Source organism: Macaca nemestrina, chromosome 9 (genome assembly GCF_043159975.1).
Source record: "Macaca nemestrina isolate mMacNem1 chromosome 9, mMacNem.hap1, whole genome shotgun sequence".
NCBI classification, from domain to species: Eukaryota; Metazoa; Chordata; class Mammalia; order Primates; family Cercopithecidae; genus Macaca; species Macaca nemestrina.
The window spans coordinates 37,379,121-37,405,318 of NC_092133.1; the positions used below are offsets into that span (position 1 = coordinate 37,379,121).

The 26,198-nt window shown below is 47.4% G+C and overlaps 1 protein-coding gene across 2 annotated transcripts in view; it reads left to right on the forward strand.

Annotated features, from left to right (window-relative positions):
- Positions 1–26,198, forward strand: part of LOC105478457 (tolloid like 2) — a 152,320-nt gene that overhangs the window by 98,006 nt on the left and 28,116 nt on the right. For both annotated transcript variants that reach the window (XM_011735792.3, XM_071069372.1), the window contains 7 exons: positions 521–626; positions 6,361–6,485; positions 9,173–9,288; positions 14,310–14,412; positions 21,003–21,119; positions 22,238–22,383; positions 22,876–23,071. In XM_011735792.3, the coding sequence (XP_011734094.1) occupies positions 521–626; positions 6,361–6,485; positions 9,173–9,288; positions 14,310–14,412; positions 21,003–21,119; positions 22,238–22,383; positions 22,876–23,071 (909 nt within the window). The remainder of the gene's footprint in view (positions 1–520; positions 627–6,360; positions 6,486–9,172; positions 9,289–14,309; positions 14,413–21,002; positions 21,120–22,237; positions 22,384–22,875; positions 23,072–26,198) is intronic.

Below are 26,198 nucleotides of genomic sequence, written 5' to 3' on the forward strand. Positions count from 1 at the left end.
ACGATTCTCCTGCCTCAGCCTCCTGAGTAGCTGGGATTACAGGTGCCTGCCACCATGCCTAGCTAATTTTTGTACTTTTAGTAGAGACGGGATTTCGCTATGTTGGCCAGGCTGGTCTCGAACACCTGACCTCAGGTGATCCACCCACCTCAGCCTCCCAAAGTGCTGGGATTACAGGCGTGAGCCACGGCACCTGGCCCAGAGCTTTTTATTTTTATTTTTTATTTTTTTGCGGGGGCAAGTGAGTTGATAACTAATCTGTCTGCAAACTTACTTTAAGAGGTTTGAGTGGCATTTGGGGATAGGTCTCGGGTGGTGGAGTTGGGAGAACACAGGGCTTGCTGGAAGTTTCAAATTTCTAATTATTCAAAACAACAAGAACCACTACAAGCCCTGTTATTTGACTGATTGGGCCAAGAGAGCCCTGGGAAGTTGCTATGGGCCCTCCTTCTGCTTCCTCTGCCTCCTTTCAGGTGCCTGACTTGGTTTTCCAAGGCCTTAACACAGTGTTGTGTCACAGGTCAGGAGTATAATTTCTTAAAAATGGAAGCTGGGGAAGTGAGCTCTCTGGGAGAGACATACGACTTTGACAGCATCATGCACTACGCCCGGAACACCTTCTCAAGGTCGGAATCTATGCTTATGCCTCATCTGTGTTTCACTGTGCCTGCCGCAGGCTTGGGTCGGATTCCTGGAGGTCTGCGGAGAGTGGGTCTCTGCATGCTTCTAGCACGGCTGGCCTGTCTGTCCTTGAAACACAGTGGCCTCTGGGCTGCAGTGAAATATAATCTAATCAGGTTCCCGTTAATAAGATTGAATCCCATTGTGAAGCTGACATTCCATCATGCCCTAATGTCACAAGCAGCAAACTGGAAAGGGAAATTATCGAGAGGTTGGCTGGGATAATAACTTAGAGGCTCTGTGTCAAATTTCCAGTGGGTGGGGGGAGTCTTTTGTAGAAGCATGGTGGTGCTCACCAGTTCTCCTAGTAGGGGTTTGGTTTATTGGAAACTAGGCAGTGTCAGGGCTGGGAGGGCTGTAAATCATCGATTCATTTTAGAGGTGAAGACAATGAGGCTCCAGCCGGCTCTCAGATGCACAGGTAACTGAGGACTGGAGTGAGAGCAAGGACCCAGGTTCCCACCCGCAGGTCACAGATGATGGAAGCTGCTGTATTCAAGTAGGGCTGGGCCGTTTATTTATGGCTGCCATGGGCAGGGTCTGTTTTGATGAGCTGTTCTGATGTGCTGTGCCTAGCAGACATGAAAGATTTTCAGTATTGTCCTTGCTTCTAGACCCTGTAAGTGCTTTGTGTGCAGAAGTTTTTCCCTACTTGTCCCAGTTTTGTAGGTCTTTCTACCCTTGAGTTAAAGGAGGCACAGAAAACAAATACTTTCTCTCTTGGTGCTTTCTCTTCAGTCTCCTGCTAAAACCAGTTGTTTGCTTGTTTATTTATTTATTTCCCCCAAAAAGATCTGTGGTAACTTCCAATATACACATGGGATAACAAAGATAAATAACAGGTGAGAAAACTGGGGGAAAGGAGAAGGAAAAAAATAAGGCTAGAAAGCTAAGTTGAGGCCCAGAAGAAGTTTAGTGCTCAGAGCATATGCTGTGAGGTCATGTACACTTAGTTAGAGTTGACAGCAAATCCTGCCCTGTGCTTCCTAGCAGTCACAGCAAAGAGGGAAATAATCCATTCCATGAGTCTCCATGTCCATAAAGATTTGCTCAGAAAACATATGGCTCTTGGGAGTGAAAGGGAAACTGTTTGCAAAGGGCTCCATGGCTCTTGGGTAAGGCTGCCAAAAGCATCCTGTTGATGAGTTTGTTGTTAGGACTATGGGAGAAATCATCTAAATCTCAGCATCCCCTCATGTCCCTCCGTTAGCTCTGGGAGCCCCTTGGTTCTCCTTCACGTGGCATCTCATCCTCCAGTAGGCTAGACCAGACTTTTCACTGCATGGGGACTCAGAGTTCCAAGAGTGCAAGTGGGGAAGCTGCAAGCCTCTTAAGGCCCCAGCTCTGGAACTTGCATGACATTACTTCTGCCACATTCTGTTGGTAAAAGCAAGCCACAAGGCCAGCCCCAAACTCAAGCAAGTGGAGAAATAGACTCCACCTCTTACTGGGAGGTATGGCAGCTTCACGTTGCAGTAGGATATGGCTATTAGGACGAGTGACTTTTTATTTTAACAATCTGCCACTGCTACCCTCTCACCTCTGCCCCAGAGTTGAGAATGGTTTCAGCAAATCTGTTTTGTTGCAGGTGGATAACTGCATTGTCTTTTCTGCCAACTTTTTACATGGATTTTCAGAAAACGATCTTGTTGAGTGGGTTTTTACTGGGGGCTTTTCTATTGGCATTTTGTCAATAGTTTCCCCACACCCAACTCCATGTCATTATTTCTGGTCACAAAGACCCTGAAGCTGGCCTGTACCTCATGTTGGATTCTGTAAAAGAGCAGAATAGAGCCCTTAGAACATATGCTGATCTGGGGAGGCGGGCAAATGCTTTACCCTGCTGATGGGAAACTCAATCTTTGTGTCTCTTTACGATTGAGCTGTCTCCTTCCAACTTTATTCCCTCTAGTTTATTGCAGTTCTTCTCCCCTCCCCTTTGGTTGGACCCAGGCTGTGGGGAGCAGTCTCTTTGGAGGTTTTGCTGGGCAAAGATCCAGGAGATGAGGAGACAGTTCTCTGGTACAGGGGCCTCTTTGTTTCAGAACTCAGCGCTGACAGTTTTATTCCCTGAGGCATCTGCTGAACTCTGTCTTAGTTTAGCAGAATGTCAATGCTTAGAGTTGTCCTACATGAAAGAGGGAAGGAACGTCACTGCTGTGGTTTACACAGGGGACGGCTCTTGTAGTAAACATCTTCCAGAGCTGGAAGCTCTTGCTGGCAGCTTAGGATATGCAAGGGAGGACGTCCAGCACCAAAGAGCGGTCTGAGTGTGAGCCAATGTTGTTCCTGATGTTTTGGTTTTTGAAGTCTGCAATGTTCTTAGCTCTATAATTTAATGCATCGTAAGGCCTACTGTTCCTTGGGCAGCAGGAAACACTGGCTGGAAGGAGGAGGATTCCCAGAGGTGAGCTCCAGGCCTGCCTCTCCATGACTAGCTCTGTGCCCTGGGAAAGTCACTTAAGCTCTCGCAGGCTCAGTCTTCTCCCCTGTAGAGTGAGAGCTCTTGTGATAATGGCACCTGACTCCTAGGGTGCTATGAAGATGAAATGAGGTGGTGCAGGGAAAGGGCCCAGTGCAGGGCCTGGCACGTCGGAAAGTCCTATGAACGATGAGTAAGTGCAAGGACATGGCCTCTATGCACCAGGCCCACTGGAGAAGTCATCTACGTGATGTGGCCAGGTAGCGTGGGGTGCTTAGAGACTGTGGTGATCCTTATGTTTGTGCTGCAGAATTCCTATCTGCAAGGGAACCAAGAAAATAATTACAAAAGGACACACCTTTCATTACGGCAGAAGTGACTGTTTCTGGAGTAGCTGATGATTGAATTTAGGATTTTTCGCAGAGTCAACACTTGTGGTTTAAAATGTAGTAAAGTCAGTGAGTGAGGCCAAGGATTCCACTAAAGTTTCTCTACAGGAGTCCAGACCCAGAGATGAGGCTATGGGAGCTAGAGAAAGACAGGTCAAGGGTTACATGTTGGGTACGGAGATGCTGAAAAGGAAATCAGCAGATGATCTAGACTCCCACAGGCTAAGATTGGAAAGTGAGCTTAAAATCTGATTTAGGAAAAAAAAGAAAAGTCTACACAAAAACAAAAAGATAACAAAGTGATGTAACCAGGAAGAACCAGGGATAATAGTTATTTTCCAACGTAGTGCAGAATTTAGGGAAATAGAAACAGTGCTTGAAAGAGACAGAGAGAGAAAGAGAGAGAGCGCGAGCATGCACAGCTAATAGCTAGGTGACATGTACATTTTCACTTCCATTTTGGATGTAAATAACTATTTTGCAAAGTTTTTAAAAGACAGTGCTTTATCCTGGTTACATACTTTAATTCAAGAAGCGTTTTTTGAGGCGTTCTGTGCTCTAGTTTCTAAGGACAGAGATAAAACCCCCAGTCTCTCTGCTTGAGGAACTTAACTTTTAGCAAGGAAGACGAATACCACCACTCCTTAAAAAAGACAATACAGTATGATAAGAAGAGACTACACAAATGATTAAGACCCAGAGCAGGGAATGACAAACTCCGATGGGGGGAGTAGAAAAGGCTTGGGGAAGTCTTTTAATAGAGAAAGACATCTGATGGGGTTTTAGAGAATGAATAGGAGTTTACAAGTAGACAAAAAAATAGAGGGCATGGGCAGCCTAGGGAGCGGATAGCATGTGCGAGGACATATTTGGGGCCTACAAGGAGCTTAGTGTTGCTTAAAATAATGACATATGCTTTATTCTTGTTGAGTATTATTTTGGTTATGGGATTAACGAGTCAGGCTGGAGAGGAAGGCAGAAGTCAGTGAGCAAACAGACTAGAGTCCGAGTGGTGACTGGAAGTTGGTGAAGGGTTCTAAGCGAAGAAGGCACGTGCCACCCCTTGCATTTTGGGATGATTCCATTGCAGCATTGTGGCCAAGGGGAGCAGGGGAGCAGTAGAGTAGAAGTGGCTGAGTCTACAGGGAGGGAGGCCAGTTAAGAAGCTACTAGAAAGAGTTCAGGAAGGGGATATTGATCACTTGAGCTATGGCAATAGTCTGGGAACAAGGAAGAGGGTATGGGTTCAAGGGGTGGAAAAAAGGTATAGTGGACAGGACCTGGCTCCTGGTTTGGTAGGAGAGTGTGAGGGAAAGGGAGGAACTGAGAATGCCCTCAGATTCTGGCTCAGGAGACAAGGATCATGGAGTGAGCAGAAGAATGGAACTGTGATAAACTTGGTTTTGAGCATGTTGGATATAAGAGGCCCATAGGACAGCCCAGGGGAGGTGTTATGAGGCATCTGGGGCTCAGCAGAGGATCCTGGGCTGGAAACAGAAGATTAGCTGTGAGGCTGCAGATGATGGTTAAAAGCCATAGGAGTAGATGGAACATGGAGAGAGAGGACAGAGGGAGAGGGCAGAAACCCAAGGGACATCATTGAAGGGGAAGCAGAAGTGGTTCTTGTCTCACTGCTCAGAGAGAGCTGTGGCCTGGACCCAGGGAGAAGACAGTGAGGAGGGAGGGGGCATCAGAGGTCCCAGTGCTGGAGAGAGGGCAGACAGATTGGAAGGTGTCCACTGGCAGACGAGTGGTGATGGTTGCTGATGGGGTCAGATCATCGTTGGACTGAGGAGTGAAAGAGAGTCGAGTACTCGGGGAATGGAGACAATACTTTCTAGAAACTTGGTTAAGAAGGGAAGAAAAAAAACAAGGCGGTGACTGGAGGAGGCGTGGATTCAAGGACAGGTCTAACATCCAGGAGAGGCCCCAGATCTGGTAGCAGAGGCCCCAGGTCTGGAAGCAGAGGAGGAGGCTCAGAGCTGGCAGCAGACAAGGGAGCAGGCGGGGTGTAAACCATGCCCACAATAGGGCCAGCGCTCAGCTGGCAACCTGGTTTCCACTTGTCTAGTTTAGAAATGAAGCTATCATTTTAGATTTCAGTCAAGTAGGAGTAGAATAAATGTTAGAGATAAAAGGGACTGCCATGACCATCTCAGCAAATTTCTTATTGTTTAGTGGGGTAAACTGATGCTTAGAGAGGCTCAGAGAGGGGAAGAATCTTGTCCAAGCACACACAGGCCTAGTGTAGAAATGTCTGGTCCAGGGCTCTTTTCACTACTTCTTGTTCTCTGCTTTTATCTCATTTTCCATCTGATTTCCCTCTTACCAGCAGCGCCTCCAAACTCTGACCACCCATTCACCAAGCTGCACTTGCTGACCAGCCCCTGAGAGTCTCACACTGGACCAGTTCCCAAGCTCTCCCGGGGTGGCTCCAGGACTTAACTATGCACAGTACTTCCTAATGCACAGCTGCAGGGGGCGCCACTCACACCGTGGTCTGTCTGAGTGGAGCTCCCTGCAGTTGTGCAGCACGGTGGCTCTGGGGCCTGGACCTGTCGGGGCTTCATGGAAATGCTCAGGACACATCCCTAAGGAAGCTCCTGGGCTACTGCACTAGGGCATGTTTTTACACTTGGCAGAGTCATCTTCCCACTGGAAAGCGAGTAGGCAGCTGATGAGATGGAATGTGAAAATGCCAGCACGAGCGAAGGAAACCTCTTCAGTCATGCCAGCCCGGGACAGGCAGGCCAGGAGGCAGGAATGTTGATGGGGTTGTGGGCAAGGGAATAAAGCCTGGAAATCTCAGCATGGACAGACTGATGGCCTTGACTTTTCTTTCTCTCTCCCTTTTTTTCCTTCTTGTAGAGGAGTTTTCTTGGACACCATCCTCCCCCGTCGAGATGACAATGGCGTCAGGCCAACCATTGGCCAGCGCGTGCGGCTCAGTCAGGGAGACATAGCTCAAGCCCGGAAGCTGTACAAATGCCCAGGTAACTATGAGCCGAGGGGACTGCCAGCACCTCCCTAGCATCTCCAAAGCACAGTCCCTGTGCTGGGAAAATAACCTGGGGGACCTAAAGGGACTATTCCTTGGCAGCTTTAATTATTTCTGGTGTCCTTCTGGTAGGAGGTGCTAGGCAGTATAGAAAGGCGAAATGATGACATGGTGGCAGGCAGTGAAGAGAATAATAGGTCTTAGAGTTCATAGGCAGTTTCATGAGAGGCTTCAGACTTCTCTGGCAAAGCCTTTGTGTCCAGAAGGGGAAGAAGGCATAACAGAACAACAGTAAATAGGGGCACACTGCAGTGTGTGCCCCATAACAGTAAGAGCACCTCTCCTTTCTATGGAACTAGGGGATGTGGGTTTGGAAAAACAAGAACCAAGCAGGATTTTGCAGGAAGACAAAGAGTGAGGGAGAATGCTTTTGGGAGTATGGGGATGTTTCCCAAATGCTACAAGGTGGAGGGAGTCTCAGTGCTATTAATGAGCTTGTTGCTTTGGTCTTGGGGCTTTCCTGGCCATCCAAGGTGCTGGTCAGTGGCCAGGAGTCTGCCATTGAAGATGGGACAATACACGGGGATTAGAGCAAATGCCTGTTCCCCGGCCCATTTGGAAGTGTTCCTTCCCCTTGGATTTGTCCCGTTTGTCTTCCATCCCCTTGGCATCATCATCATACACACACCGTCTGAGCTCTTCTAGACCCCTTTCAGCTCTTGAGCCTCAACGTAAAGCATTGGTTATGGCAGCTGAGATTTTGCCACTGATGGGTGAGAATCCATTTCAGTGGTTTTAGGAGGATAGAAGGAAGTTCCATTACCAATAGCCTTTCCCAGACTTCCAAACCAGACACAGAGTTTGATCATGAGATGAAGTATTTGAAGTGAGGACCATCTTAGAAAATCTGGGCTGTCACATTACCTTACTAAACAGGACCCCAGGGCATGCAAAGTGCTGTGTGGGGCTTGCTTCCTCAAGAAACTCTAGAAAATATGTCCATCCAGCTATTAGTCATCTGGGGGCATGTTAGGGCTGAAATGCAGGACACACATATCATATAACCTTGCTGAATTGAACGGGAAACCTTACAGCATTCCCTGGGAAATGCCATTGTATTTATTCCGTTATAACGTTTATGCCACTTACTTCCCAAAATGATTTGCAGCAAAATACCGTGGAGCCACACAGTAATGTATTTGTTCTTGCAGAATGTTTATGATTATTCTAAAATAATTTCCATGGAACCCTTGGGGGTGTTGACTGCCAGGCGTAATCCTCATGATGCCTGGCAGTTGTTCAGTAATGTGATATTGAAGCCCCAACATCCAGGATTTCCTGAGGCTGATAATGGTCGGTTCTCCACATACCTTTTCCTGCAGCTCCAAAAAGTATGGAGCTTCCAGTAGTTCCGAGTAGTAACTGAAAGCTCAATCAGTCGCCATGCAGAGGTTGAACTGCATGTAAGGGAAAGATGCCTAAGGATGCTGGATCTCCACATGTTAGGGTTGGCCACATAAGAGGAGGGGGTCTCAGCGAACCAGTGTCTGTCTTTGGAGTCTGAATCCCCAGGCATTAGAGAAATGCAAAACCTGTAGTTTCCAAGGATTCATACAGGTACCCTTCTTTTGTGAGGACAAATTAGGGGAAATACTTTTCACATACATAAAGACTAGGTTCTAGACTCATAACCAACCCTGAAACGTTCAAGGGCAGAATAGCCTGCTATAGAAGATTCCAGCTCCCTGTGCCTCTGCATTTTTTTGTTTTCTTGACTGCTTGATAGCAGAAGTGAGTAGCAGAAAAAGAAGAGGAAAGATTTAAACTAACAACTGAAATAAGTTTCAAAGCATTTTTTTCTTTTTGTCTTACCTACTTGCACTTTCTTTCTTCTTTCTTTTTTTTTTTTTTTTTGAGACAGGGTCTCACTCTGTCACCCAGACTGGAGTGCAGTGGTGCAATCTTGGCACACTGCAATCTCTGCCTCCAAAGCTCAAGCGATTCTCCTGCCTCAACCTCCCAAGTAGCTGGGATTACAGGTGCACACCACTACCACCCAACTAATTTTTGTTTTTTTAGTAGAGATGGGACTTCACCATGTTGGTCAGGCTGGTCTTGAACTCCTGACCTCAAATAATCCACCCGCCTTGGCCTCCCAAAGTGCTGAGATTACAGGTGTGAGCCACCGCGCCCGGCCCCTACTTGCACTTTCATGTTCTCTCTGCCACCGATATTATTATTAGCAATAATAATGTCTATTATATATGAAGCACTCACTATGTTCCAAGCACTGAGCTGATCCATTTCATGTAATGCACACGATTTCACTAACCCTCTCAGGTAGGTCCTGACCATTTTACAAATAAGAAAACTAAGGTCCAGCAAGTCTAGGAAACTTGCCCAAGCCACACAGCTGGCCAGAGAGCTGAGATTCATGAGCTCTAGGCCATGCTCAGTCCTGAGAGCCTCAGAAGAAATTCCTGGGCATTCCTTTTTGGCTCCCAGATCCTACTTGTGCTTTTGTTAGCCAGAAAGCGTCAATCTACTTGCTACACTCTCACCAACCTGTTCCGAGGGCTTTGGCTGGTAAAGGGGTACGTTTGCTCCGCTGCCCTGTGTGGGAGCTGCTTGGGCGGGGAGAGGTGCATATGCCACATCACAGTTGTGATTTTGCTTGCGCAGCGTGTGGGGAGACCCTGCAGGACACAACGGGAAACTTTTCTGCACCTGGTTTCCCAAATGGGTACCCATCTTACTCCCACTGCGTCTGGAGGATCTCGGTCACCCCAGGGGAAAAGGTAGGTGGGAAATCCCCTTGGCAAATGGGACGGCACTCCTTGAATTGGGTGAGGTGGGAGGAATTCTTATTGTTAATAGTAAAAATAACAGCCGTTTTGTTATGAGCACCCACCGTGTGCTAGGCATGGTGCTGCTTGCTCTACGTTCATTATTTCTGGACTTCTCAACCAGTCTCACCCATACAAATGAAGGCTGGCATGTACTAAATATCCACTTAGTTGTAAATCAAGCTCACAGTTCCCCCCAACTTTAATAAATACACTATTATAATGTCCTGGAATTTAGAATTCGGTGACACCTCGGATTGCTGCTCTGGAAGATGGTGACACGGGAAGCCCACAGCTGTCTTTTCTTCCCCCCAATCTCCGTCTCACTATTTGGGCTTAAAGAACATCCCTGTTGACAACCCAGTCCACTTCCCTAGGCATCTTCCACTCCTCTTTTGCAAACAGCCACACCTTGGCTGCCCCTCCAGTGGGATGGACTGGCCCAGGCATGTAGTCTACACTCAAGAAGATGGATCCAGGGAAGAGACCCTTGCATGTCCTGGCAGTGGGCTCAGAGCTGTGAGGACAGGGAATTCCTGGGTTCCTGGAGTGTGGCGTAGGAGCTAGGCAAGCCCTGGGTGGACACATTCCTTTGGTCTTGAAGATTCCATGACCCCCTAGAGCTGAACCCAGGGCAAGGATCTCTTTCACTCTGGTCGACGGGTGGGATGTTTTCAACCCTACTGCATGGCACATACTCTTGTATCCATTATATGGATGAGGAATTTGAGGCTTGAACATTAAGGAAAGTGCTAAAAGTCAAGGTAAGATATAGAACTAGGAACTGAGAACTGAGGTTTTGCACTCCAAAGTTTATCTTTTTGCTACATGTCTCTACAAATCTGAGTGTTCTTCAAGTTGTCTCAGACTAGATACAACTATCTTGGAGAAACTCTGTTCCCTAGGTCTAGGTTAGGGGATACCCCCAGTGTCCCCAGAGCTGTCTACAATCGTACCTGTTGTAGCATGTCTCATGGTATTGTCACTACTGGTTTATCTGTCCCACTTCCAAATCTTAAGCTTTTTAAGGTTGGAGATCATTCACCCCCAGGGCCCCGGCACTCCACACAGTCTGTGGCACAGACTGGTCACATGATAAATATTTGTTGAATGGATATGTGGGTGGGTGAGGGGCTGAGTGAAAAACCTGCAGCTAGGGGTGGCAGTGGGGTGTGATGGAATTTTTCAGGCACCTGCAGCCAACCTTCAGGTATTTCTAATTCATAACTTTTAAAAATGTCCATCTAAATGTCAAGTTAAGCATAGTGTGCTAACTAGAGACAAATGGCCAGGAACCATTGTGAGCATTTTCTGTGGACTGGATACTATCCTTAGCATATCATGTGGATCATCTAATTTAGTCCTCACATCAACTTCGTGAAATAGGTGCTGTTGCCATAATTATTTACAGGTAAGGAATTGGACTTGCCCAAGGCTTCTTAGTTTGTTGCAGAGTTGGGATTTGAACGCAGGCAACTGGACTCTAAGAGCTTGAATGCTTGACCATCATCTTATATTATTACACAAAGGGGCCAGGCTAGATAGACATTTGAACGTGCATTTATACACACACATGAATGCACATGTGTGCACACACATGTATACATACTTCCTTTGGCTCTAAGCATTCAAGACATTAAGTACGGCTGTCATCTTGTGTCTGAGACCCCAGACCTGTCTGCCTTAGGTAGATGTGAAAACCTTGTGCTTGCTGGCGGCTAACAGGAGGGAGGCAGAAAGGGGGAAGAGGAAGAGGTCTGATAATTTCCAAATTATTGAATTGCCCTGCACAGCAGAGAGTGTGTGGTATGTTTGAACTGTGTAAACTTCATCAAGCCTTAATTATTAGTGCTAACTGGGGACAGAGAATATACATCATTGAAATTTCTGCACCAATTATTTCCATTTCTGCTTCACCCGGCCTTCCCTAGAGCTGCTAGTAATTAGCAAACTTGATTGATTTGAGTATCACCTCTTGTTCCCCACCTCTTTCCCCTATGGTCTTTATGGTTCACTAACATACTTAAAGTAATTAGCCTGAATAATTATCCCATTCATTCAGATCATGAATGTGTTACCAAGGAAGTTGTACTAACATTTCCTTTCTGTAATTTTAAAAAAGCAAAGGCTAGAGAATTATTGTGCAAACCAGCCTACAGGTGTTACCAAGCTCTACCACCTGAATATGAGCATGGTGTGGGATAGGACAGAAATCTAAGGCACACCCCTGTCTTTGAGAGACTTGGTGTTTATTTTGGGCCCCCCTCCCCCAACTCCCAGGGAATCTGATTTAATGGAAGGAAGGGTGTTTGCTTGGTAAGAGTTTTTTTTAAAGCTTCAAAGATGATTCTAATGTGCAAGTAGGGTTGAAAAACACAGTCTAGTTTGAAAGAGGAGTGACAGTGTTGCACACACAAGCACACACATGTGCGCACACACATGCATATGTGCACACACACATGCATGCATGCACGCATGCGTGCACACACACACAATAACAGAAGGTGAACTGAACTGTTTTTTCCTGGCACTGACTCTTCATTTCCTAGGAGATCACAGGGCTTTGTGGAAGATGTGATTTGTCCTGAGATGAAACATTGGGTGGGATGGGCCCAAGAGAAGGGACGGGCACTCAACACTAATCAAGAGGGGCAGCCTGCGAGGTGTGGTTAGTGTTAGTTGTGGTATGCTAAGTGTACACTCAGTGTGGCCTGCCTGGTATTTTAAGTTGCTATTTGTCGAGTGCCTATGACGTGCCAGGCATAGCAATATACACTCTACATATGGTTTCTCACACAGTCCCCTCAACAGCACAGTGATGTGCGTGTTGTGCCACAGATGAGGAAACTAGAGAACAAGTATTTCCCCAAGACTCCAGAGCTAGTAGATGGAACTGAGAAGCAAATCCAGATCTAGGCAGATCTAAAGACACTAACTCTAGAATCATTATAAGACAGAGGGTGGGGCATTCCAAAGAGGCAAAGATCAATCATGTTCATCAGGGCAATCAGACCCAGGCTTGAGGAGGGGGACACTTGAGCAGGCCTGGGGAGGGTTTCTCTGACATAGGACTATCAGGGAACACTGGGAAATAGGTTGCACAGGATAGGCTCTGGGGGCGTGGAAAGTAAGCAGAATTTCATTCATGAGATGGGGACACGGGAGCCACTGAGGTTTCCTGAGGGGTTTGATCAATATGATATATGAGTGGAAGATTGGGAGGGGTCTGGTAAACATGAGATGTGAGTGGAACATTGATCTAGAAGCCCTAGTGTGTAGAACAAATGGGGCCACAGCAGGGAGGAGTCCAGGAATCGTGTGGGAGCAGTCCAGGAGGGGGTGAGGCAGGGGGAGCGAGATGGGGTTGGAGGGGAGGGATGCGGATATCTTAAAAGAAAAAGAGCTACAGCATGGATGCTGAACAGATAAGAGGGATCAACAGTCAGGATGAAGGAAAGATAATACCAAAGCTTGGCTCCTTGGCCATCGGGGCAATGGCGTCACCTACAGTGGAGGAGGCTGGAAAGGAAATGCTTTGTCTGGAGGTGCTCTCACCTAGTGGGGAGCGGGAAGGGCAGAGGAGCAAGAGCAGTGGGGAGAAGATAGGCCAGCGTGGTGGAAACTGGAAAGGATAAGCTCTGGGCAGAAGGGTCATGGGACACAAGGACAAATAACAGTCCTTTAGATTTGGTGGGGAGGGAATGGGAACCTTTGAGGAAGCCTTCCAGCCTGAGAGTTTACTTAGAGCTAGAGGGCCCCTGGGGCTGTTTGAATATAAAGAAGTGGCTAGTGGAGGGGCCGTGAGTGGAGACACTGGAGAGAGAGGAACTGCTGAGAGCAAGGTCCCCCAGGGTTGGAAAACGAATAGAGTCAGGGGTACAGGGGCTGGGGCAGGGCTGGAGATCAGGAAGAGTGGAGACGTGGTGGAGCAGAGGTATGTGGGGCATGAGGAAAGGTGAGCCTGGGCCAGACAAGCCACTGTGCCTCAGGACAGTGGGAGGAGCCACAGGCACCTGCTTTAGTGGAGCTTGCATGGGGGTGAAAGGCCAGGGGAAATCTGAACTCTGCTCTGGGCCATCTGCCAGGGAAGCCCCAAGCTGGCGGGCTGCGGGGGGGCCAGAGCCAGTTCATGGGTACAGCACCCGTGTGCTGAGGCCCAGTCCGTGGGGCTACCCAGCCCTCCCTTTCCCCCTACTAAGTAATCACCTGTTTGGCCATGGGAGCATCCGCTGCCTGACCTCAGGGATGTCCAGACAGGGCTGCCAAGATGCTCCTCATGACAATCCCTCTCTTTTCAGTGTTTATACCATAGTGTTCCCATTGGTTTGGCCCATCTGCCTTTCCCCCCTTCCCTGGGCTCCCCAAAGGCAGAGGACCCTGTCTTACTGATCTTTCTATCTCAATTGGCCAGCACAGGCTGGCACTCAGAAGGTGGTCAACAAACAATGGTGGAGTGAATGAATGAATGGACTAACTGTAGGAAGGTCTTTAGACACACCACACCTCAGGACAGTGAGGTCATGGCTGAGGGGAGGTTGATCACAGAGATGTTCAGATGCACTCAGGCTAACCCCAGACCCTTTGGAATGATTGATGATGTTATAAGATCTTCTAGTATCTCTGAACTTCGCTGACCCCTTACCTCCTTCCAAATCCTTAGTCTCCATGTGCCCTGGCCAGTCTTTTTAATGCATCTTGCTTTCTGTAAACCACCTAGTGACTTCAAAAGCTCAAGTGATTCCCCAGACAGAACTGAAGGACCCATCTCCTTCTGTTTACTCCCCATCCTGCTTAAGGTTTATTATTTAATGTCCTTAGGTTTCCTGTGAGCGTGCTTTTGAGACAACACTCCTACTGTGGTCTGAGAGTTCTGCATGCTAAAGGGTAACGTGAGAACACCGGTATGCAAGATATATCTTCCCAAACTCCTCAGGCTTTGCTGCCAAAACTCACTTTATGGTAATTCTTTGCAGATCGTCTTAAACTTCACATCCATGGATTTGTTTAAAAGCCGGCTGTGCTGGTACGATTACGTGGAGGTCCGGGATGGTTACTGGAGAAAAGCCCCCCTTTTGGGTAAGTTGACTTTAGACACCGTTAAGAGGGGAGTGATGGGATGTTCCCCGGGATGCTGTTAATGTCTGGAAGGTCCACCTTGACAGCGGTCACAGGAAACTCTCAAGGGCCTCTGTCATTGTAAAACTCGGAGCACTCCATTTGGCCACACATGTTAAAAGCCTTTAAAACTGCAAATACCCTTTGACCCAGCAATTCCACTTTTTGGAATTCATCCTAGGGAACTAATTAAGGAAGTGTGCAAAGCTCTAGCTACAGGGATGTTCACTGAAGCAGGAAAAATTGCAAGCAATTTCAATGTTCAACAGCAGGGTTTGGCTGAATAAATTATGATCCATCTTTTCAATGGAAAACTTCCCAGCCATTAAAAGTGAAGTTGGAGTTGACTACTGATATGGAAAGGTGTTCTGGTACACCGTTACACACAAAAAAGTATGTGACAAAAATAGAATAAGCAGTAGGATTCCATTTTAATTAAAAAATACATTTTTGTATTAAATATACATATACACACATATATATATAATGCAGGTGTTGCAAATGTAGATGACTTCAAGGATAACATGTAAATGAAGGAGATGGGATTTGTGTAATAAAATAAGGAGGGGTGGGGGTGGTGTGGTGAACTGAACACCAAATATCCTGTCCAAACTTATTCAAAGCAAAATGACTTAAAACATGCGTACAGGCTGAATTAACTGGAAGACACCACTTTGTGATCTGCAATATAAATCTCAAGTAAAATTATAAATATACATAAATAATTTCAGGGTGATAGAGTTTTTTTAAAATGTGTTCTGTTGTTCTTGGTTTAGCTATATTTTCCAATTTTTTTATGATGAGTGTGTATTGTTTTTGTGAGATGAATACAGCATGAACTCACCCATGCAAAGTTAGCTTGGAGCTTTAAGTGAGACACAGTGGGCAGGTGGTATAACCAGAAAGGTTAGTTAGTTCACCCCAGAGAGATCTCTCGTGGATGACAGGGGAGGTTAGCCTTGCCTAGAGGACCGATGGCTCCAGTGTCTCGGGAGTAGACACTGGGACTCATTCAGCCCAGGAATGGCCGCCATGGTGGAGCTGGAGAGAGAGGCAGAAGTGACGAGGAGCCAGATGGGAGGGTCTCAGCTGAGAGTGTATTGTCCTTACTCGTAGAGGGGTCTGCAGGGTGGGCTCTGGTTTGGACAAGTCTAAGTGCTCAGTGAGGACTTTGTCCCTGGCACATATTCACGTGAGCAGAAAGCCCAACTTGTTATGCTGCAGCTGACGAGCCTGAGAGTGAGCTGGTGTTGGGTGGTTGGCCGAGATGGAGATAGGCAAGAAGGGACAAGGCTAAGCTAGGAGGTGTCACTACTAGACTGAGCCCTGACTTCATGCCAGATTCTAGGGAGCCCAGGCTGGGGTAGGTCAGAAGAGGCTGGACAGAGGGGTTGGCTGGACTCAAGGTTGCCTGGCAGACATTAATCTTTCATATGACTGAGGGGTCCTAGGCTGCCACCACTAGGAGAAGTCAGTCAAGTAGTCAGCTGTGCAGGTAGACAAGCCAAGAAAGTGATCCCCATGCCAAGCACGGACAGGAGTGCGTCTACTGCAGGACCAGTGGAGTCCACCCCCCAGTGGCAGGGCGGAGGCTGCAGGCCTGGATTTCTGTTTCCTGCCAACCATGAGCAGGCATGGCGCTCTCTAGCAGCCAAAAGGAGGGTCTTTTGTAAGAACACATTCAGGTGTCATTCTATAATGAAATAATAAAAAGAGCTATGTGGGAGGAGTTTCCTGAGAACATCGGATCACAGACCCCGCAACCTGGCAGAGACCTTACAGTCACTGAATCCCACACTTTTATGAGAAAGCCAGGCTCCCCAAGTGTGGACTAACTCAAAGGCCACACAGCCAGTGGCTGAGATCAGACCAGAATTCTGATGTCCTGGTGAAGGGGAGAGGTGACTGCTGAACCCAAGGGTGCCAGATAAAATACATTATTTGTTGTTTATCTGAAATTCAAATGTACTGGGCTTCCTTGCGTTTCGTTTGCTAAATCTGGCAACTCTCTACCCCCACCTCCCTGGAATGGGATAGATTTAAAGGCTTAAGGGGAGGAAGCTCTCTGTTACTGAAGTTTCCCAGAGAGGGCCAAGGCACGTTCCTGAGAATGGGCACAGGCAGAGAGATTTCCAGGAGTTCCTTTTTCTTGAACTTGAAACAAGAATTTTCTCATTATAAATCCTGGTATCTCTGGCTACATTTCATTAATGAAATGGGACTTTTGCCGTTTATTGGTGGTGGCGATGTTTTTTTGTTGTTGTTTTGTTTTGTTTTTTGTTTTAAGTTTTTTTGGGTTTTTTTGGGCTCATGTTTTACCCACTTTTAATGTGTGTGTATGTGTGTGTGTGTGTGTGTGTGTGTGTGTGTGTGTGTAGAGTGCCAGCGCCTGTAACCGTCATTCTTCATTTGCAGTTCTCCTTTGCCAACTATTTGGCCTGCTCTGATGTTTCCAAATGCAGTTGTTAGTGAACTTTTGTGTTTGGAACAAGTGCATTGTGTCGGCCGAGCTGGTCCCTGGGAGGGGTCAGTGCCATGAAATCTGCTGGGAGGAGGCAGGTCAATGCCCCTTTGGCAGGAGGGAGAGCGGATTAGGGCGGATTGTGAAAGTATGCATCTTGCTCTGAAAACTGTGCATCGCATTTTTTCCCAGGGCAGTGTGTGAAAATCCAGGCATAATGGATGCATAACTTTTTATGAATGAACCCTTTATGACTCCCCATGGAGCCCACTTGTAGTATCCTCATCTGCATTTCCTCTTCTTGATATCCTTATTAAACTCCTCCTCTAAATCCAGGAACCAGATTTCAGTGCAGGAATCTGATACCTTTTCTCTAGTCCAGTTTCTCTCCAGCCTGCTTAGTCTCCTTGGAAGGAGGCTATTTTTTGAGACCCAGGTTTTCACATAGTGATTAAGGAAAAAGTCGACTAAGAACATTTCATGGCTGGCTAAAGATATCAAATTGGTTTATCAGTTTTGGGGGTCACTTATGATTCTGCACCTAAAGAGGGGAGGAAGTTGGCTGCAGAGAGAATTCATCCAGTGATCTTAAATTCTGTCCAGTAAATTGGATTCCCTCCCTTATTTCTGTTAGAGGAATTACTCTAACAATGCACTTTTGTATGCAGAACTGTCTTTGGGCATTCTGTATCACCACAATGCATACAAAAGCCCTTTTTCCCTCTTTCCCTGAAATGGGGAGAGGGAAGTTCAGAAAGGCCAGGCTGGCCAATCAGTGTCGTGTGGCCCGGGCTACTCAGGCTCGCTAGCCAGGGGCAGCCTCCCAAATGAGCAGAAATGATGGAGTGAGTCAAACAGCCAAGCCTGGCATTTCCACAGAATTGCTTTACGGTTTGAGGCTTTGATCTTCATTCCTACTTGTCTGTTTCCAAACTGGGAAATGGGGATGACATCTATATTACTAGAGAGTAGATTTTATGTCTATTTATCCAAAATTATACAATGTTCAGAACGGTACCCCAGTCAGTGAAGGTTTTCTTTTTGATGGTAGTGGTGGTGATGATGAAGCAGGTGATACCGATAATGAAGGTCTCAGACTGCTCCGGTTTAAATCCTGCTCTTACTTACAGCTTTGAGACTTAAATTCTCTGACCCTCAGTTTTCTTGTCTGTGAAATGGGATTAATAATAGTATCTAATTCAGAGAGTATCGGGATGAAATGAGATAATCCATGGAAAGTGCTTAGGACAGTGTCTGGCACAGACAGAGTCAATAAAAAAGGGACTTTTATTAGAACCACTACGATGAAGATGAGAACACTGAGACATCAGTTAAGGGACAAAGTAGAGGATTCTAGTTAAGAGTTACAACGTGATTTGGGGAGAGTGCTTAGGAATAATTTGTAATTTGTTCTACAAAGTCTAGTTTTGCCAAGGCAGTAAAATATACCTTAGGCTGCAATTCCTGCCTCCTGTTGAGTACTCAGCAGAGAGAAGCTGTCTACTGGCCCTTGGGTGGTGGGTGGTTCATCTCATCTGCCTAGGTCTTTAGGAGGCGAGGCAGTGAAAGTCCCCCTCTCTTTTGGAAATATGCCTCAGCGACTGTGACAGCTGGGTTTTAAAAGGAGAAACTTGGATCTGAAACTTGGGCTAGGCGAAGAAGGAATTCCTTTTGTGAACCAGCACTGTCTAATTGCTCCGTGCCCTCATTGGTAAGCAGTACTTCCCCAGGCTTGCCTGTCATTTTCCAAAAATCACTTAACATTAATTGGCCGTGCCAGAGAAACCATTACTGAAAATTTAGAGGCGTCTGGTGGATTTTTTTCTTGCCAAATTATTGGCAGGAGTTTCATCTCATCTCACTTAATATTAATCTCCCCAAATCCAAAAGGCTACAGGTGGTCAGAATTGGAAGGAAGCAGAGGAGATTAGCAGCCTTTACCCCCATGTTTCCCCAAAACATGTACAACACAGCTGGCCATTAGGAGATGCCCACAGTGTCCTTTACTCCTCCCCTAACCTCACCTGCTCATGGCCTCAAGTGGCTTGTCCACTGCCTAACATAGCACTGGCAGTAAGAGTACCCACGATATATCTGCTTTAAAAATATTCAGATAAAATTTCTGGACCATACAATTCACCACTTAAAGTATACCAGTCAATGGTTTTTAGCATGCTCAGAGTTGTGTCACCACAATCAATTTTAGAATATTTTCATCACAGCGGGGCGCGGTGGCTCATGCCTGTAATCCCAGCACTTTGGGAAGCTGAGGCAGGCAGATCATGAGGTCAGGAGATTGAGACCATCCTGGCTAACATAGTGAAACCCCTAAAAATACAAAAAATTAGCTGGGCATGGTGGCACGCGCCTATAGTCCCAGCTACTTGGGAGGGTGAAGCAGGAGAATCCCTTGAACCTGGGAGGCAGAGGTTGCAGTGAGCTGAGATCACGCCATTGCACTCCAGCCTGGGTGACAGAGCGAGACTCTGTCTCAAAAAAAAAAAAAAAAAAAAAAAAAAAAAATTTTTCATTACTCCCAAAGAAGACCCATACTCATTAGCAGCCACTCCCCATTCCCCATTGCCCCCCCACAGCTAAATACATTCTCTGAGTGACTAATGCAGTAGGTGCTTGGTAGAACCATGATCTTCCAGTCCAAATGGACTGTGACTGGACTGTGTTCTGAACCAATCAGTAAAGATGAACCCATCTCCCGCCTCGCCCTGGGCTGCCATCCTGACATGGCAGTAGCGATTAGATGGCCAAGAATGACCAGATACTGGGAAGACCAGGCTTCTGTGGAGGCTCCAGATTTCAGACCATGCACCCAAGTGTCTAAGAAATACAAACATGTTAATTTTTTTTCCCAATAACAAAAGTTTGTCTATGATGAGCCCCCTTTCCATCAGGTAGTAGGGACTTGATTTTGGTCAATTTGTGTTTTCAACTTTGGTCAATTTGTATGTCCTGGTGGGGGGGGCATAGTTTATGCCAAGGCATGGTGGTGGTGGGGGAGCATCTATCCTGACACCCTGATTGGCATTGCTGGGATGTCCTCATCCCCAACCAATGAGTCCTCTGTCCAGATAGAGGCTGCTGGGCTTCCTCCTTGTATCAACCCTAGGCCCGTTTAGAATGGTGCAGGCTTACATTCCCCTAGAAGCTTGGGAGACATTCTATGGCTCCCCTAATCCTCTTGGCAATGGGAAAGTCACTTCCATCACTCTCTCGGGCTGGAATAATGTTGCTGCCATCCTGTCACACTTTGCCTGAAGAGCTCTGCATGCCTGTCTCATGGCCAAGTGTCTGGACAATCACATAGACACTTCTCTGCTGACCTTGGGAAGTAGGCACAGCAGGGGAATCCAGGGTCTTGCTGCCACTCTGGATTCTGCCCAGGGACTGAGGAGACAGTTTTCTGTTTCTCTTAGATCCTTAAACCTACCTGGGATCTCTTTCTCAAGGTGAGATGGGAAATGGGTCCTTTTAGGGGCTCCCTGATGCTGTCCCGCTAGTCCTCTCACTCCTCAATCCTAGGAACCCTCCTACGGCTACCAGGATGGGGGAAAATATGGTGCATCCTTCCACATCTTTGCTATTGCAACTAGGCTTGTGAAATGTAAATGCCAAGATGGTTTTATTTCTTTACTGTGTATTCCCTGGCATCCCTTCCCAAGGCAAGGAAAGCAGAATGTCTAATGCCCCCAGAAGGGAAGGGCATACATGCAACAGGAAATACCAGGAAAGGAAATCTGCGCTACTATCTCACCATTCTTCCCCTGCCACACCTTCAGAGCCTCAGCAACACCCACTCGGCAGGGGAGAGGCTGCCTTGGCTCTTCTCTGGATACCTTGATGGGAATCTGGAATTCCCCTGAAGTCATCCTGAATAAGAATTAAGTCACGCATTGTTGTGTGACTCTTCCAATCCCATCTTTTGATCCTGTGTGTGCTACAGGATAAGTTATCCCAGCCAGGGTTATTGCTCACTTCAAACCACGTGTGAAGAACCTCGGCTTCCTCCTAGCCTGAAGCCAGTGCCTTCTTACTGTCCCCAGGTCTCCTAACTGCTTCTTTTTCCACTTTCCAGGCAGGTTTTGCGGCGATAAGGTCCCGGAGCCCCTGGTCTCCACAGACAGCCGGCTCTGGGTGGAGTTTCGCAGCAGCAGCAACATCTTGGGCAAGGGTTTCTTTGCAGTGTACGAAGGTTTGTGCGTGGTGAAAGCAGCCGCTCGGTGGACCCTCATAAGCTCTGTCCTTCCCAGGCAGCCCACTGTCCCTCTCCCAGCCCAGGCACTCCAAGCCAGAGCCACGGGGGTGGGGGCAGCCACCGCAGGGGGCAAGCTGAGGATTCCACAGCCCCTCTGGCAACATTCTGGAAGCAGAGGCCAGCTGTGCCCACTTCAGAAGTGGTGCCATCCTCCTGACACCATCCCGCTCAACCCTCATTCCAGGCCAGCTGAGGAATCGGCTTCCCCCATACAGGATGGTATTGGGGGGATCTAGAACCCTGTGGAAATAATAGCAGCCTCTGAATTGCTGTGTGAGCCTAAGCAAAGAATCTGATCTCGCTGGGCCTCTGTTTGTTTCCTTTGTGAAAAGAAGGCTTTGGGCAACATCAAGGAATTTCCAACTGCGTTTCTTAGAAGGGCCTCTGAGGCCACCCTGGTGACTGGTAGAAGGAATCAATAGGTCTGGGCTCTAGGCAGCTGCCACCAGGCGATGCTGCTTCTATTTCTTCTATGTCTTGAGCTTCTCTGGCTCACTCCCCACCCCACCGTACCCTCTGCCAAAAGAAAAAAAAAAAAAGGGAAACTACGAGAAAACTACCAAGGGTCCTTTGGCCTTAAATTATTACAATTTTAGAGAGGCCAAAGTTTTGTCTTTGTGAAATAAGTAATGTATACGCACGTGTGCACGTGTGTGCGCACGGGTCCCTTCCTACCAGCGATCCTGTACCCTCTACCTTGAATCACCTGGAGAACTTCACGGCTCCGCAGGGCTCCCCCACACCCACTGGAATCAGAACCTCTGGTGGGTGTGGCCCCAGCTTCCACAGTTTGCAAACTCCCCCGGGCGATTTTGATGCACAGCGAAGGTAGAGAACCACTGCTTTACGTGGTTTTTTCTTTATATGAAAAAAAAAATCAGAGTTAAAGACAAATGCAATCGTGCCTTTCTGGAGGCACCGTGTTTGTGGGGTGGAGATGAAAATGTTGGCGAGTGGAGCCACCTAGTGGTGGCAAGCGGCCTCCGCCACCTTCCTTCCTAAGATCTGACTGACCAAGGCCCCCCATCTTCCTCTCCTGCTGTCTCTTTCTAAAGCTACCTGCGGGGGAGACATTAACAAAGATGCCGGTCAGATTCAATCTCCCAACTATCCGGATGACTACAGACCTTCCAAGGAATGTGTCTGGAGGATTACGGTTTCGGAGGGGTTCCACGTGGGACTTACCTTCCAAGCTTTTGAGGTGAGTGCTGCTCAGACCGGCTTCCCAAGGAAACGCAACTTTTGCTAGACACTCTCCACTCTGTAAAGATGGGTGTTCATTTTTGGTTAAAAACGGGAACCTAAGAGGCCATTCTCAAGCCCATGGTGAATTGTGCCCGGACATCTGACATCAACATCTACGCAGGCTTTTGAAACGGGGTTCGCCACCTTTCTGAGGGCAGTAAGAGAGACTGAGAATAATAATCAAAGTGAAAATTCAGGATGGGATCCAGGGAAGTTTGGTAGAATTGTTCTTCTCTGTTTATCCTCTTAGACTTTTCTCAGCTTGATTCACCCTTGACTTCTGCAAGTAAGGCGCGAACTAGGAAGCAGCATGGAGAGACCTGGGACACACTTGGGTCCTTCCGCCTCTTGGTTAGATTTTGAGAGTGATATTTGGGTTCTCTTCTTAAATCAAAAACCTGAAAGTGGAACCATCTGCCATCCACCTTGTCTCTGTTTCTTCCTTTAGATTGAAAGGCACGACAGCTGTGCATACGACTACCTGGAAATCCGGGATGGCCCCACGGAAGAGAGTGCCTTGATCGGCCACTTTTGTGGTTATGAGAAGCCGGAGGATGTGAAATCGAGCTCCAACAGACTGTGGATGAAGTTTGTGTCCGATGGCTCTATCAATAAAGCGGGCTTTGCGGCCAATTTTTTCAAGGGTATGAATTAGCAGTTTGTTCCCACTTTTAGGCACAAGAAGAAACATTGCTCCCTCCGGCTTAAGACACACAAAACCATATGGAAGCTTACCACCAAACAAGGCTCCCTGCAGAGAAAAGGCAGCGACACATTTCAGAGCTGGGTGTGGGCCCCCAGCAGAGTTCCCAACTGATCAGGAGCAGGCTCAGCCTTGGCTTCCACACGATAGAAAGTTCTATACTTGGAAATTAGGTCTAGTAAGTTTACAAGGGCAAACTACACAGTAGTGAAACTGAGTATGGAATAACAGCAAATATCTGGATAGCAGCTATCATTAATTGATCACCTACTGTGTACCAAGAACTGTGTAAGGTACTTAACTTACATAATGTCATTTAATTCCCCAAATAACCCTGTGAGTTAGGTTTGGATCAGGGCTGGGAAGGGCTTCTCAGGATCATGCAGGTAGTTAAGTGGCAGATCAGGGATCTAATTCAGTTGGCCTAATTCCTAAGTTCAAACTCTTTCTACAACATTCCCACTGTTCCTTGATGTGGGCCAGAGAGGCAACCCAGGTGTTCAGCTCCTGGAGCGTCAGTGCCCCCAGACTACATGCTTACCCCCACATGATGGGGGTCGGGAGGAGAATAAGAGGTGGCACTCTGGGAACAAATTTCCATGTTGCCCTGGGGACCTGCTGCTCTGTAGGGTCCTGATGGAAACAGGCCCAGAATGGCACGAGCAGACCCAGCTTTCCTGGCCCCGGAAGAGCCAGCTTCCAAGCCTCCTTTGAATGGGCAGGTCCTCATTCTCTGCCGTCAGGCCCCTGAAAGCCCTGAAGACCATACCCTAAGAGGGAAGCATGGCTGCTCCCTGCTGCATTGGGCCTGGGCGCCCAGGAGCACAGCAGCAGCCCGTGAGTAGAGACATTCGGTCCTCTGCTGCTGTTGCCCCTTAAGCAGTGACCCCACTTCCCCAGCCCCCCCACCACTTGTGCTTGCCCAGAGGCTGCTTTCTCCTCTTCCCCCTTCTCCTAGGACTCCTGGCTGAGCCAGCACAGAAATCCCAGTCCCTCCCTTGCTCCCCTTCTCCCTTTCTGCCCCATCTTAGACCTCCCAGGTTCTATGTGAACAGCCTGGGTGTCAGAAGAACCCACTTCTGCAGTGTCACCCAGAGCAGGCAGCCATTCGTCCTTACTGAAGCCTCAGTTTTCCTCTCTGTGAAATAGAAAGGACATCTGCCCATTGTACCTAAGCAATTATTGTGAAGCCCCAAAGAAAGGATGGCTGTGGAGGCACTTTAAAAGCTGGCAAGTGACAAACAAGGGGTGGGGCTGTCATTTTTTCCTATTTTGAAGCATCGGGGAAGAGCAAAACCCAAACAGTGGCAGAGGAAGAATCATGTTGGCGCTGAAGGATTGGAGACAAAACTTGAGTTGCTTCTTACTCAAGCCAAAACAAAACAAAAAAAAGCCAGACCATGGCAAGTGTATTTTGAAAGCAGGTCAGCTTGTGATTGCACAGGGAAGATATGACAGCCTTGGTTGAGATGCCTGGAAATTCACAGCCCCCACCCCTCCCTGGCCCAGCTTGCACATGCCTGGTGTCTCCCAGCCTGGGGCGGCCTCTGTCTGACTTGGCAGCAGTGACACCGGCTGGGTGGCCTCAAGGAAGTTGCATGATTTCTCCAGTTGCATAGCTTCTGTTGCACAAGCTCCAGTCTCTCTACCTGGAGAGACAATGCTGCCAGATGATTGCAAGGTTGTCATCAGAAGAAAATGGAATAGTGCAAGTGAATACACCCAGTGTAATATTTAGTCCCATTAATTGTCTTTGCTAAGGAAGGAATCTTTGAGGTGGTTATTCTCTCTGAAAAAGCCGATGCGACAATTTCTTCTTGCTATTGTGATGGACTGGTTTCCTATTCCAGCTGCAGCAATTTACCACGGCTTAGTGGCTTGAAACAACGCACACTTATTATCCTACAGTTGTGGAGGTCAGAAGTCTAACATGGGTCTCACTGGGATAAAATCAAGGGGATGACAGGGCTGCATTCCTTCTTGAGGCTCTAAGGGAGAATCTATTTCCTTGCCTTTTCCAGCTTCTAGGAGCTGCCTGAATTCCTTGGCTCATGGTCCTCTTCCACAGTCAAAGCCAGACAGAAATGGCCAGTGTGTCATTCTCATGCCACGTTCTCTCTGCTGCATCTCAGATCTCTGCTCCTGTCCGCACATCTCCTCCTTCTGACCCTATCTTCCTTCTACCTCTTTCCCTTACACGGACCTGGTGTGGACATTGGGCCCACCCAGATACTCCAGGAGAATCTCCTCGTCTCCAAGATCCTTCATTTAACCACACTGGCAGAGTCCTTCTTTCACCTAATTAAGATCCTTAATTTAACCACACTTGCAGAATCTTACATTAAGGTAACAGATTCACAGGTTGCAGAGGCCAAGCTGTAGACAGCTTTGGAAGGCCTTGTTCTGCCTAGCACATATCATGAATGATTATGAGATTGTCATTCTAATTCTATTTTTTCTAGTCCTCTTGGCCTTCTCTTCCCCTGACTTCCACCCCAGGTTCTGTAAGTTGGGTGCTGGAACTCCATTCCAGGGGGTAACTGGTAACTACTGACCATCCACACTCATTGCTGATGCTGCTGGTGGTCAGCAATGCACAGTTTTGAGAGTACCAGTTAAAGCTGGAGATTAGGCTTGTCAGGCTTAGGAAATTAAAAAAAAAAAAAAAAAAAAAAAAAAAAAAAAAAAAGCAGGATGCCCAGTTACATTTGAATTTTAGATAAAGAATGATTTTTTTTTTTTCAGTATATGTCCGAAAGATCACATACTGTGCTGAGAAGTGATTGATGGTTTATCTGAAAGTCAAATTTAACTGGACCTCCTGATTTTTTTATGGAAAACTTGCTGGAGATGCCAGTCAGGGCAATGGAAGGTATTTCTCTGATGCTAAACTGGTTTGTAAGAGACAGAGGAAGTGCCTGGACCTAGTAACCATGATAGCCGGCTCCATTTGCTGGTTAGAAGATGCCACCTTCTCCCTCCTCCCCATCTAGCGTGCATTCAACATTCATCAGTTAATGTGTTGGTGCTGGGGCTGGAGACGCCGAGGAAAGCACACAATGGTTGTC